This window comes from Oncorhynchus tshawytscha, linkage group LG03, assembly GCF_018296145.1.
Source record: "Oncorhynchus tshawytscha isolate Ot180627B linkage group LG03, Otsh_v2.0, whole genome shotgun sequence".
NCBI lineage: Eukaryota > Metazoa > Chordata > Actinopteri > Salmoniformes > Salmonidae > Oncorhynchus > Oncorhynchus tshawytscha.
Window position 1 is genome coordinate 67,743,771 of NC_056431.1, and position 13,057 is coordinate 67,756,827.

The window sequence follows — 13,057 nt, forward strand, 5'->3', positions numbered from 1 at the left end:
AGACATAGTGACATACAGAGACACAGTGACATACAGAGACATAGTGACATACAGAGACAGAGTGACATACAGAGACATACAGAGACATAGTGACATACAGAGACACAGTGACATACAGAGACAGAGTGACATACAGAGTGACATAGTGACATACAGAGACATACAGAGACAGAGTGACATACAGAGACAGAGACAGAGTGACATAGTGACATACAGAGACATACAGAGACACAGTGACATACAGAGACATAGTGACATACAGAGACATAGTGACATAGAGACATACAGAGACATAGAGACATACAGAGACATAGTGACATACAGAGACATAGTGACATAGAGACATACAGAGACATAGAGACATACAGAGACATAGTGACATACAGAGACATAGTGACATAGAGACATACAGAGACATACAGAGACATAGTGACATAGAGACATACAGAGACATAGTGACATACAGAGACAGAGTGACATACAGAGACATAGTGACATAGAGACATACAGAGACATAGTGACATACAGAGACAGAGTGACATACAGTGACATACAGAGACACAGTGACATACAGAGACATAGAGACATACAGAGACATAGTGACATACAGGGACACAGTGACATACAGAGACAGAGTGACATACAGAGACATAGTGACATACAGAGACATACAGAGACACAGTGACATACAGAGACATAGTGACATACAGAGACATAGTGACATAGAGACATACAGAGACACAGTGACATACAGAGACATAGTGACATACAGAGACATAGTGACATAGAGACATACAGAGACACAGTGACATACAGAGACAGAGACATACAGAGACATAGAGACATACAGAGACATAGAGACATACAGAGACCGAGTGACATACAGAGACATAGTGACATACAGAGACATACAGAGACACAGTGACATACAGAGACATAGTGACATACAGAGACATAGTGACATAGAGACATACAGAGACACAGTGACATACAGAGACATAGTGACATACAGAGACATAGTGACATAGAGACATACAGAGACACAGTGACATACAGAGACATAGAGACATACAGAGACATAGAGACATACAGAGACATAGAGACATACAGAGACATAGTGACATAGAGACATAGTGACATAGAGACATACAGAGACATAGTGACATAGAGACATACAGAGACACAGTGACATACAGAGACATAGAGACATACAGAGACACAGTGACATACAGAGATATAGTGACATACAGAGACATAGTGACATAGAGACATACAGAGACACAGTGACATACAGAGACACAGTGACATACATAGACAGAGTGACATACAGAGACATAGTGACATACAGAGACATAGAAACATACAGAGACATAGTGACATACAGAGACATAGTGACATACATAGACAGAGTGACATACAGAGACATAGTGACATACAGAGACATACAGAGACAGAGTGACATACAGAGACATAGTGACATACAGAGACATAGTGACATAGAGACATACAGAGACATAGTGACATACAGAGACATAGTGACATACAGAGACATAGTGACATAGAGACATACAGAGACATAGAGACATACAGAGACATAGTGACATACAGAGACATAGTGACATAGAGACATACAGAGACATAGAGACATACAGAGACATAGTGACATACAGAGACACAGTGACATACAGAGACATAGTGACATACAGAGACATAGTGACATAGAGACATACAGAGACATAGTGACATACAGAGACAGAGTGACATACAGAGACATAGTGACATACAGAGACATAGTGACATACAGAGACACAGTGACATACAGAGACAGAGTGACATACAGAGACATAGTGACATACAGAGACATACAGAGACACAGTGACATACAGAGACATAGAGACATACAGAGACACAGTGACATACAGAGACATAGTGACATAGAGACATACAGAGACACAGTGACATACAGAGACATAGAGACATACAGAGACATAGAGACATACAGAGACATATAGACATACAGAGACATAGTGACATAGAGACAGAGTGACATAGAGAGACATAGTGACATACAGAGACAGAGTGACATACAGAGACATAGTGACATAGAGACATAGTGACATAGAGACATAGTAGCTGATGAATGGTGAGACATAGAGACAGAGTGACATACAGAGACAGAGTGACATAGAGAGACATAGAGACATACAGAGACATATAGACATACAGAGACATAGTGACATAGAGACAGAGTGACATACAGAGACAGAGTGACATAGAGAGACATAGTGACATACAGAGACAGAGTGACATACAGAGACATAGTGACATAGAGACATAGAGACATAGTAGCTGATGAATGGTGAGCTTTCTGCTACAAATGGATACCATGGCATCACCTAGGTGGGTGTTGCACATCCGTGGTGGATGAGTTGTGAATGTAAAGAGCTTTGAGCACCTGGAAAAGTGCTACATCATCATCATCATCATCAGCAGCAGCAGCAGCATCATCATCATCAGCAGCAGCAGCATCATCATCATCAGCAGCAGCAGCAGCATCATCATCATCAGCAGCAGCATCATCATCATCAGCATCCCTTTCAGAGTCTTCCTGCAGTGCAAGCATAGTGGTTGGAGATGCTCTCCTAAAAACACATTTATTTCTCGAAAGGCACATTCATCAGCAGAGCTCATATTCAATTCAATTCAATTCAAGGGCTTTATTGGCATGGGAAACATGTGTTAACATTGCCAAAGCAAGTGAGGTAGATAATATATAAAGTGAAATAAACAATAAAAATTAACAGTAAACATTACACATACAGAAGTTTCAAAACAATAAAGACATTACAAATGTCATATTATATATATATACAGTGTTTTAACAATGTACAAATGGTTAAAGGACACAAGATAAAATAAATAAGCATAATTATGGGTGTATGGTGTTTGTTCTTCACTGGTTGCCCTTTTCTCGTGACAACAGGTCACAAATCTTGCTGCTGTGATGGCACACTGTGGAATTTCACCCAGTAGATATGGGAGTTTATCAAAATTGGATTTGTTTTCGAATTCTTTGTGGATCTGTGTAATCTGAGGGAAATATGTCTCTCTAATATGGTCATACATTGGGCAGGAGGTTAGGAAGTGCAGCTCAGTTTCCACCTCATTTTGTGGGCAGTGAGCACATAGCCTGTCTTCTCTTGAGAGCCATGTCTGCCTACGGCGGCCTTTCTCAATAGCAAGGCTATGCTCACTGAGTCTGTACATAGTCAAAGCTTTCCTTAATTTTGGGTCAGTCACAGTGGTCAGGTATTCTGCCACCGTTTGCTCTGTTTTTTTGCTAATTCTTTCCAATGTGTCAAGTAATTATCTTTTTGTTTTCTCATGATTTGGTTGGGTCTAATTGTGCTGCTGTCCTGGGGCTCTGTAGGATGTGTTTGTGTTTGTGAACAGAGCCCCAGGACCAGCTTGCTTAGGGGACTCTTCTCCAGGTTCATCTCTCTGTAGGAGATGGCTTTGTTATGGAAGGTTTGGGAATCGCTTCCTTTTTTACATCAAAGCGTACCAGTACCAGTCAGTACCAATCAATACTGTACCAGTACCAGTCAGTACCAATACCAGTACCAATCAGTACCAGTACCAGTCAATACCAGAACCAGTCAGTACCAGTATCAGGACTAGCTGACATGATGACTCCTTGCTGCCCCCAGTCCACCTGACCGTGCTGCTGCTCCAGTTTCAACTGTTCTGCCTTATTATTATTCGACCATGCTGGTCATTTATGAACATTTGAACATCTTGGCCATGTTCTGTTATAATCTCCACCCGGCACAGCCAGAAGAGGACTGGCCACCCCACATAGCCTGTTTCCTCTCTAGGTTTCTTCCTAGGTTTTGCCTTTCTAGGGAGTTTTTCCTAGCCACCATGCTTCTACACCTGCATTGCTTGCTGTTTGGGGTTTTAGGCTGGGTTTCTGTACAGCACTTTGAGATATCAGCTGATGTACGAAGGGCTATATAAATCAATTTGATTTGATTTGAGTACCAGTCAGTACCAATACCACTCAGTACCAATACCAGGGTCAGTTGTACAACTGGTACAATACCAGGGTCAGTTGTACAACTGAAATGTGTCTTCCACATTTAACCTAACCCCTATGAATCAGAGAGGTTCAGGGAGCTGGCTTATTCAACATCCACGTCATCTGAGCCCAGGAAGCAGGTGTTGTTGGGGGTTAACTGCCTTGCTCAAGAGCAGAACGGCTCAGGGATTCAAATCAGCAACCTTTCGGTAACTGGCCAGACACTCTTAAACGCTAGGTGCCACTCCAGGTCCATGTTAGTTCACGGATGGATCCAAAGACATTCCTCATTATTATAGGTGGGGCCAGGAGTTTTTCCTAGCCACATGACCTGACTGGAAAAAACTCTGGGCCCTAGCTCAACACACACAAAACCATGTATCTGCACGCAATCATATCTGCACACACATCATAAGTTAGTCTCGTCCCAGGTGTGGTTATTCATACTCTGTGACACCCTCCGGACAACCTTATCCAGCTCTTTCCGTGCCCTCTGCTCCTCCTCCAGTGACCTCTTCATCTTCTTATTGTCCTATTGAGGGGTCAAAGGTCAGCTTCATATGCCACAAAGCATTCGTTTGGTAGTTTTACTACTTCATCCGTCATAACAGTGTAAAGTGTCGCATGCCATATTGAGTTGTCATAGGCCTGTCTTAAGCCAGCAAATTGGGACACAGAGGGGACAATCACCTGTTGGAGCTCCTGTACCTCGTCCCTCAGGGCATACACTACATCCTCCAGGCTCCTTCAACACAACACAGATGGTTAACACCATCCTACAGAAAAATACATGATCATATACAGTAGGGCTGGGCGATAAATCAATATCAATAATTATTGAGGTAATTACTTCCCTCAATGATGATATAAAAACATTTAGATTCATTTTTAATAATGTTGATATAGAATCATTAGGTACAACAGTCCATTTCACCACTGTGACCCAGCAGGAGCGTGGGGAGAAGTAACAATATGCACGTGGAGAGGTACACGCCCACTAAACACTTAGCACCTTGAGTGATGGAGTAGCCACTGTTAACCAGGAAAACAGTGGTGGTGATAGCCATGGAAAAGGAGCAGCTTCCAACAAAGAAATGATTGATAAAGAGGGTTGTACTGTTTCAGTAATTTGGAAGTGGTTTGGCTTTTAGAAGTCTGACAAAGAGCAGAGCAATGTTCAGTGCAAATTGTGCCGTAGACAGATGGTTACCAAGTCTGGTAAAATGACACATCGACCCAACTTCAACTGTGATGTACCATTAGTCTAACAGTTATAAACATCTACCCCAACTTCAACTGTGATGTACCATTAGTCTAACAGTTATAAACATCTACCCCAACTTCAACTGTGATGTACCATTAGTCTAACAGTTATAAACATCTACCCCAACTTCAACTGTGATGTACCATTAGTCTAACAGTTATAAACATCTACCCCAACTTCAACTGTGATGTACCATTAGTCTAACAGTTATAAACATCTACCCCAACATCAACTGTGATGTACCATTAGTCTAACAGTTATAAACATCTACCCCAACATCAACTGTGATGTACCATTAGTCTAACAGTTATAATTTCCTCCTCCATGTTGGTGCGGCTGGCTTCCGGGTTAAGTGGGCATTGTGTCAAGAAGCAGTGCAGCTTGGTTGGGTTGTGTTTCGGGGGATGCACGGCTCTGGGCCTTCGCCTCTCCTGAGTCCGTACGAGAGTTGCCGCAATGAGACAAGACTGTAACTACCAATTGGATACCATGAAATTGGGGAGAAAAAGGGGTAAAAAAATATATATACAAAAATACAAATAAATAAAAAGAGTGACCATTGGGTACTTGATCCTTCCTGACCAAGGCCCTTCTCCCCTGATTGTTCAGTTTGGCCAGGCAGCCAGCTCTAGGAAGAGTCTTGGTGGTTCCAAACTTCTTCCATGTAAGAATGATGGAGGCCACTGTGTTCTTGGGGACCTTCAATGCTGCAAAAATGTTTTGGTACCCTTCCCCAGATCTGTGCCTCGACACAATACTGTCTCGGAGCTCTACAGACAATTCCTTCAACCTCATGGCTTGGTTTTCCCTCTGACATGCACTGTCAACTGTGGGACCTTATAGACAGGTGTGTGCCTTTCCAAATCATGTCCAATCAATTGAATTTAACAGGTGGACTCCAATCAAGTTGTAGAAACATCTCAAGGATGATCAATGGAAACAGGATGCACCTGAGCTCAATTTTGAGTCTCATAGAAAGGGGTCTGAATAGTTATGTAAATAAGATATTTCTGTTTTTCAATTTTAATACATTTGCCAAATTTTCTAAAAACCTGTTTATTCGCTTTGTCATTATGGGGTATTGTGTGCTGAACATTTTTATTTATTTTATCAATTCTAGAAAAAGGCTGTAACGTAACAAAATGTGGAAAAAGTCAATGAGTCTGAATACTTTCTGAAGGCACTGTATGTATGCACACAGTACTGCACTAGTCTACACACTAACTAACACAGTTAACCATCCAGAAACAGTATGTATGCACACAGTACTGCACTAGTCTACACACTAACTAACACAGTTAACCATCTAGAAACAGAAGCCTTCTGGATGGTGAACACCATCTCACTGCAGCACATGATGACAGAAACTGTGAGGTCTTACCAAGATATTCAGCCCTGACCAAAACGAAGAAGGGGGAGGAGGAGGAAGAGGAGGATGAGGAGGAGGTGGAAAGCAGATGGGAGAGGTGGGGAGTAGGAGAAGGTGGAAAAAGGGAGGAAGAAGAGGAGGAAGTGGGGTGGGGAGTAGGGGAAGGAGGAAGAAGAGAAGGAGGAGGAAGAGGAGGGAGAAGAGGAGGAGGACGACGACGAAAAGGAGGAGGGAGAAGAGGAGGTGGAAGAAGAGGAAGAGGAGGGAAGGAGAAGGTCTTACTTCTCTCCAACCACAGAATGTATGTTGCTCATCGTCTCCTCCATGATGATCTCCTCTCCGGGGATGATGACCTGCAGCCCTGTGTCACTCCGCGTCACCCCTGTTCCAGACAAACACAACACACTAGATACACTGCTCTAAGGTCTGTTTGGACTTCCAACTCCTAATGGCTGGTTAGACTTGTGGGAGAGTAAGCTGATCCTAGATCTGTGCCTAAGGTAAACTTCTACCCACAGCAGTTTAGCTAACAGAAGTGACTGAGTTCCTGGTTGGTGATTGATTACATTATAAGAAAAGCAAAACGAGGACACAATCACATGAGACTGGAGAGGCCGTGGGTTAGTTAGTCATGCACAGAAAGACAAGGCACAATGAAGGACAGAGGAGCCAGGAGAGGAAGAACAGCAGGAGGATGAGAGAGAGGCGTAATTCCTTCTTCATCCTGATCCATTCACCCCTCATTGGTTTTACCTCACCACACCCCTGGCTGTTGCAGACAAAAATAAAACAACAACAAGAATACAGCGTATTTTCATGAGAGAAAAGACACCATTTTGTTTTCACATTTCCTGTTCTAATAGTTTAGCCTGGAATCTTGTTGACAGTGACAACACAGTGAAATAAGGTTCTGACAAAACACCCCAAATACCAACTGCTAACAAAAGACAGATTTATTCACAACTCAATGATACAGTGTTTGGGGCCTCTTGTCATGCACAGTACCAGTCAAAAGTTTGGACACACCCACTCATTCAAGGGTTTTTCTTTATTTTTACTATTTTCTACATTTTAGAATAATAGTGAAGACATCAAAACTATGAAATAACACAGATGGAATAATGTAGTAACCAAATAAGTGTTAAACGAATCAAAATATATTTTAGATTCTTCAAAGTAGACACCTTTTGCCTTGATTACAGCTTTGCACACACTTGGCATTCTCTCAACCAGCTTAATCTGGAATGTTTTTCCAACAGGCTTGAAGGAGTTCCCACATATAATGAGCACTTGTTGGCTGCTTTTCCTTCCCTCGGCAGTCCAAATCATCCCAAACCATCTAAATTTGATTGAGGTCGGTTGATTGTGGAGACTAGGTCATCTGATGCAGCACTCTATCACTTTCCTTATTGGTCAAATAGCCCTCACTCAGCCTGGAGCTGTGTTTTGGGTTTGTCACGTTCTGACCTTTATTTCCTTTGTTTTGTATTTATTTAGTATGGTCAGGGCGTGAGTTGGGTGGGCAGTCTATGTTTGTTTTTCTAGGTTTTGGGTATTTCTATGTTTCGGCCTAGTATGGTTCTCAATCAGAGGCAGATGTCATTAGTTGTTTCTGATTGAGAATCATACTTAGGTAGCCGGGGTTTCACTGTGTGTTTGTGGGTGATTGTTCCTGTCTCTGTGTTTGCACCAGATAGGACTGTTTAGGTTTTCGCACATTTATTTTTTTGTTAGTTATTTCATGTCTAGTTCCTTTATTAAAGAACATGAATAACCACCACACTGCATTTTGGTCCGCTTCTCCTTCACCACAGGAAAACCCTTACAGGGTTATTGTCTTGTTGAAAAACAAATGATAGTGGGACTAAGTGCAAACCAGATGGGATGCTGGTGAAGTGTGCCTTTAATTCTAAATAAATCACCAGTGTCACCAAAAATCACCCCCACACAATCACACCTCCTCCTCCATGCTTCACAGTGGGAACCACACACGTGGAGATCATCCTTTCACCTACTCGGCATCTCACAAAGACACACTGGTTGGAAACAAAAAATGTCAAATTTGGACTCATCAGTCCAAAAGGACAGATTTCCACCGGTCTAATTTGCATTGCTCGTCTTTCTTGGCCCAAGCAAGTCTCATCTTCTTATTTGTGTCCTTTAGTAGTGGTTTCTTTGCAGCAATTCGACCATGAAGGCCTGATTCACGCCTTCTCATGTGAACAGTTGATGTTGAGATGTGTCTGTTACTTGAACTCTGCAAAGCATTTATTTGGGCTGCAATTTCTGAGGCTGGTAACTCTAATGAACTTATCCTCTGCAGCAGAAGTAAGTCTGGGTCTTCCTTTCCTGTGGCGGTCCTCATGAGAGCCAGTTCCACCATAGCACTTGAAGGTTTTTGTGACTGCACTTGAAGAAACTTTTCTTTCAATATTCCAGATTGACTGACCTTTATGTCTTAAAGTAATTATGGACTGTCATTTCTCTTTGCCTATTTGAGCTGTTCTTGCCTTAATATGGACTTGGTCGTTAACCAAATATGGCTTTCTGTATACCACCCCTACCTTGTCAGAACACAAACAACTGTCTCAAATGCATTACGAAGGAAATAAGTTCCACAAATTAATATTAAGAAGGCACAACTGTTAATTGAAATGCATTCCAGGTGACTACCTCGTGAAGCTGGTTGAGAAAATGCCAAGAATGTGCAAAGCTATCATCAAGGCAAAAGGGTGGCTATTTTGAAGAATCTCAAATATAAAACATATTTTGGTTTGTTTAACACTTTTTTGGTTACTACATGATTCCATATGTGTAATTTAATAGTTTTGATGTCTTCACTGATATTCTACAATGTAGAAAATAGTAAAATTAAAGAAAAACACTGGAATGAGTTGGCATGTCCAAACTTTTGACTGGTACTGTACATCAGTCTGTATATATTGTAGGTTTCTAGGTAGGTACAGTAGGTATGTAGGTAAGGTAGGTAGGACATTTTGATCATAGGTGTGGCATAGGTCCTATACATCATTGGAGCATACAGAGGACACAGTTGGACAAAGCAGTCACTTCACCTCTCAGTTTTTGCTTTTCTTTGTTTTTTCCAACCACAGAATACACTGCAGTCACATGACCTGACCAACCACAGAGTACACTGCAGTCACATGACCTGACCAACCACAGAATACACTGCAGTCACATGACCTGACCAACCACAGAGTACACTGCAGTCACATGACCTGACCAACCACAGAGTACACTGCAGTCACATGACCTGACCAACCACAGAGTACACTGCAGTCACATGACCTGACCAACCACAGAATACACTGCAGTCACATGACCTGACCAACCACAGAATACACTGCAGTCACATGACCTGACCAACCACAGAATACACTGCAGTCACATGACCTGACCAACCACAGAATACACTGCAGTCACATGACCTGACCAACCACAGAGTACACTGCAGTCACATGACCTGACCAACCACAGAGTACACTGCAGCAGTCACAGAGTACACTGCAGTCACATGACCTGACCAACCACAGAATACACTGCAGTCACATGACCTGACCAACCACAGAATACACTGCAGTCACATGACCTGACCAACCACAGAATACACTGCAGTCACATGACCTGACCAACCACAGAATACACTGCAGTCACATGACCTGACCAACCACAGAATGCACTGCAGTCACATGACCTGACCAATCACAGAGTACACTGCAGTCACATGATCTGACCAACCACAGAATACACTGCAGTCACATGACCTGACCAACCACAGAATACACTGCAGTCACATGACCTGACCAACCACAGAGTACACTGCAATTACAAAGTAGAAGACACAACACGAGGACAGTCATATTCTTAGCTCAAATACTGATAGAACCACTGTTTGGCTTATTTTTTGTTCTATTGACATCAACTATGTACAAAAAGGAGATCATTTATTTTAGTTCATGTTGATCTGTGTTGATGAATAAGTATGTCACATATGACCTCTCCCACAAGACTAAGTTCTCTTTTGGTTGACACTTCCTCAACACTGACATTGTAGATTTACAGTATGGATGAGCTGTACAGGGACACTCAATATCTATGACAAGCGTAGTTACTAGGCTACACCATCCACTCAGTTTGATGTTATACACACACTGGTTAGAGGAGGTACAGAGACTGTTCATGGTTAACACATGTCAATGCTCTACCTCCCATGCTCAATGTAGAAACGCTGATACCATTTCACCATCATGTAGAGAGAGGTTAACTGTATGTTCCACTAATTGGTTGTAAACATTGACATACACAGTGAAATAAAAATAATACTAATCACATATGTAATACAAAATAATTTAGGTAAAATAAAACAAATGATTTGTAGAAATACATAAATAACAAAGCCATTTATTCCATATATTGTCAGAATAACTGCGGAGAGAAGACTGATCTGCGGAGAAGACTGATCTGCGGAGTGAGAGGACTGATCTGCAGAGAAAGAGAAGACTGATCTGCGAAGAGAGAAGACTGATCTTCAGAGAGAGAGAAGACTGATCTGCGAAGAGAGAAGACTGATCTGCGGAGATGGAGGACTGATCTGTCGGAGAGAGAGAAGACTGATCTGCGGAGAGAGAGAAGACTGATCTGCAGAGAGAAGGCTGATCTGCAGAGAGAGAGAAGACTGATCTGCGAAGAGAGAAGACTGATCTGCGGAGATAGAGGACTGATCTGCGAAGAGAGAAGACTGATCTGCAGAGAGAAAGAAGACTGATCTGTGGAGAGAGAAGACTGATCTGCGGAGTAAGAAGACTGATCTGTGGAGAGAGAAGACTGATCTGCGGAGAGAGAAGGCTGATCTGCGGAGAGAGAAGACTGATCTGCCAGAGAGAGTAGACTGATCTGCGGAGAGAGAAGACTGATCTGCGGAGAGAGAGAAGACTGATCTGCGGAGAGAGAGGTCTGATCTGCAGAGAGAGAGGACTGATCTGCAGAGAGAGAGGACTGATCTGCAGAGAGAGAAGACTGATCTGCAGAGAGAGAGGACTAATTTGAAGTGGACAGTAAACTGGGCCCAGTTTTTCAAAAGTTATCTATCTGGCTATCGGATAGGATTAAATGCATTGGAATAGAATAAATTGAACGGGTGTCCCCATTCCTATCCAATAGCTGATCCAATAGCCGGAATCTAGATAACCTTTGAAAAACTGTCCCCTGGGAATTCTTACCGTGGCCTATAGGATATACTTTCTCAGGAGAAGAGTTCTTACTAATGCATGGAAGAGCATGGTAATGTTTTGAAGGATACAAACAAATGTTTCCTACGATATAGAAACTGGACCTGCCAGGCTTGTGGCTCTGCTTAGGGCCTAATGTTGTACTGCTTTTGAGAATATCATTGTTAAGCTGTTGAAGGAATATTGAGTTTAAAAGTACTGCATTTTGGATTGGGGTAAAATCTGATAAGAGTGTAAATCGTCACCCTGGGAATGAAGCATGCATGCTGTTCCTAGGGGAACTTCGATCTCATATCCTATATAATATCCTATTAATACCAATATCGTAGAAATACTACTGTCGATGCTGTGTCCTGTGCGTGAAATACTGCAGGGGGTACTACAACAGGGGTAAAAGCCTTAAGGCAGTCATAATAATAACAAAAGTATATCGATTCATTGGAAATGTCAAAGGTCAGCACAACATTTGCTACTGTAATATATGTGGAAGAAGGAGCTAGGTTAGAGAACATGGTCAATAGAATGCCTTCCTTCCTGAACCACATCTGAATATCAGACACACAGAACCCCAGACGATGCCCAACACAAGCTACCTTACAAATACGGAGAGAGAGAGGTCAAGGTAACATGGTAGATTTTCAAACAAAGAGAGTACAATCTCCCAAAAATTACAAACACAAATAAAACATTAAATTAACACAATAATAATTACAAATAAATTAAATAAATACACTTAAAAACTGGTTGGTTTTCCTCTAGACCACAGGTTAAGAGGTAAACGTGCTGTGCTGTGTGGTATCGTGCGGTACGGTAGGGTACGACCACGGTAGTTTTGGGGTTTTAGTTCTGGTGAGAGATGCAGCTCTTACAAGACGCTGAGCCCATCCTGTAACTGTGGGTCGTCCACACAGAGTCGTAGTCAGAGTCCTCTGACAGGTCTGAGCCAGTCAAGTCAGGTCGCGACATGCTGCTACGGTGGCCCGGAGAGTCTACGCTGGGCCGCTCCATGTTCCCCAGGACGTGGTTGTGCATCAGGTCAGTACCCTGCCAGGCTGATGGGGAGTGGTGCGAACGCATGGGGAGGGGAAAGGGGG

The 13,057-nt window shown here is 42.4% G+C and overlaps 1 protein-coding gene across 3 annotated transcripts in view; it reads right to left on the reverse strand.

Annotated features, from left to right (window-relative positions):
• Positions 1–3,985: 3,985 nt before the first annotated feature.
• LOC112215060 (rho guanine nucleotide exchange factor 7-like) overlaps positions 3,986–13,057 on the reverse strand; it is a 51,654-nt gene continuing 42,582 nt past the window's right edge. Inside the window, exons 17-20 of one of the 3 annotated variants that reach the window (XM_042319868.1) lie at positions 12,833–13,015; positions 6,997–7,096; positions 4,772–4,826; positions 3,986–4,613 (exon numbers count right to left, since the gene is read on the reverse strand). In XM_042319868.1, the coding sequence (XP_042175802.1) occupies positions 4,491–4,613; positions 4,772–4,826; positions 6,997–7,096; positions 12,833–13,015 (461 nt within the window). In that variant the 3' untranslated portion in view covers positions 3,986–4,490. Of the gene's footprint in view, positions 4,614–4,771; positions 4,827–6,996; positions 7,097–11,712; positions 13,016–13,057 lie in introns of those variants that run through there. The other 2 variants (XM_042319866.1, XM_042319867.1) reach the window with 2 other exon arrangements.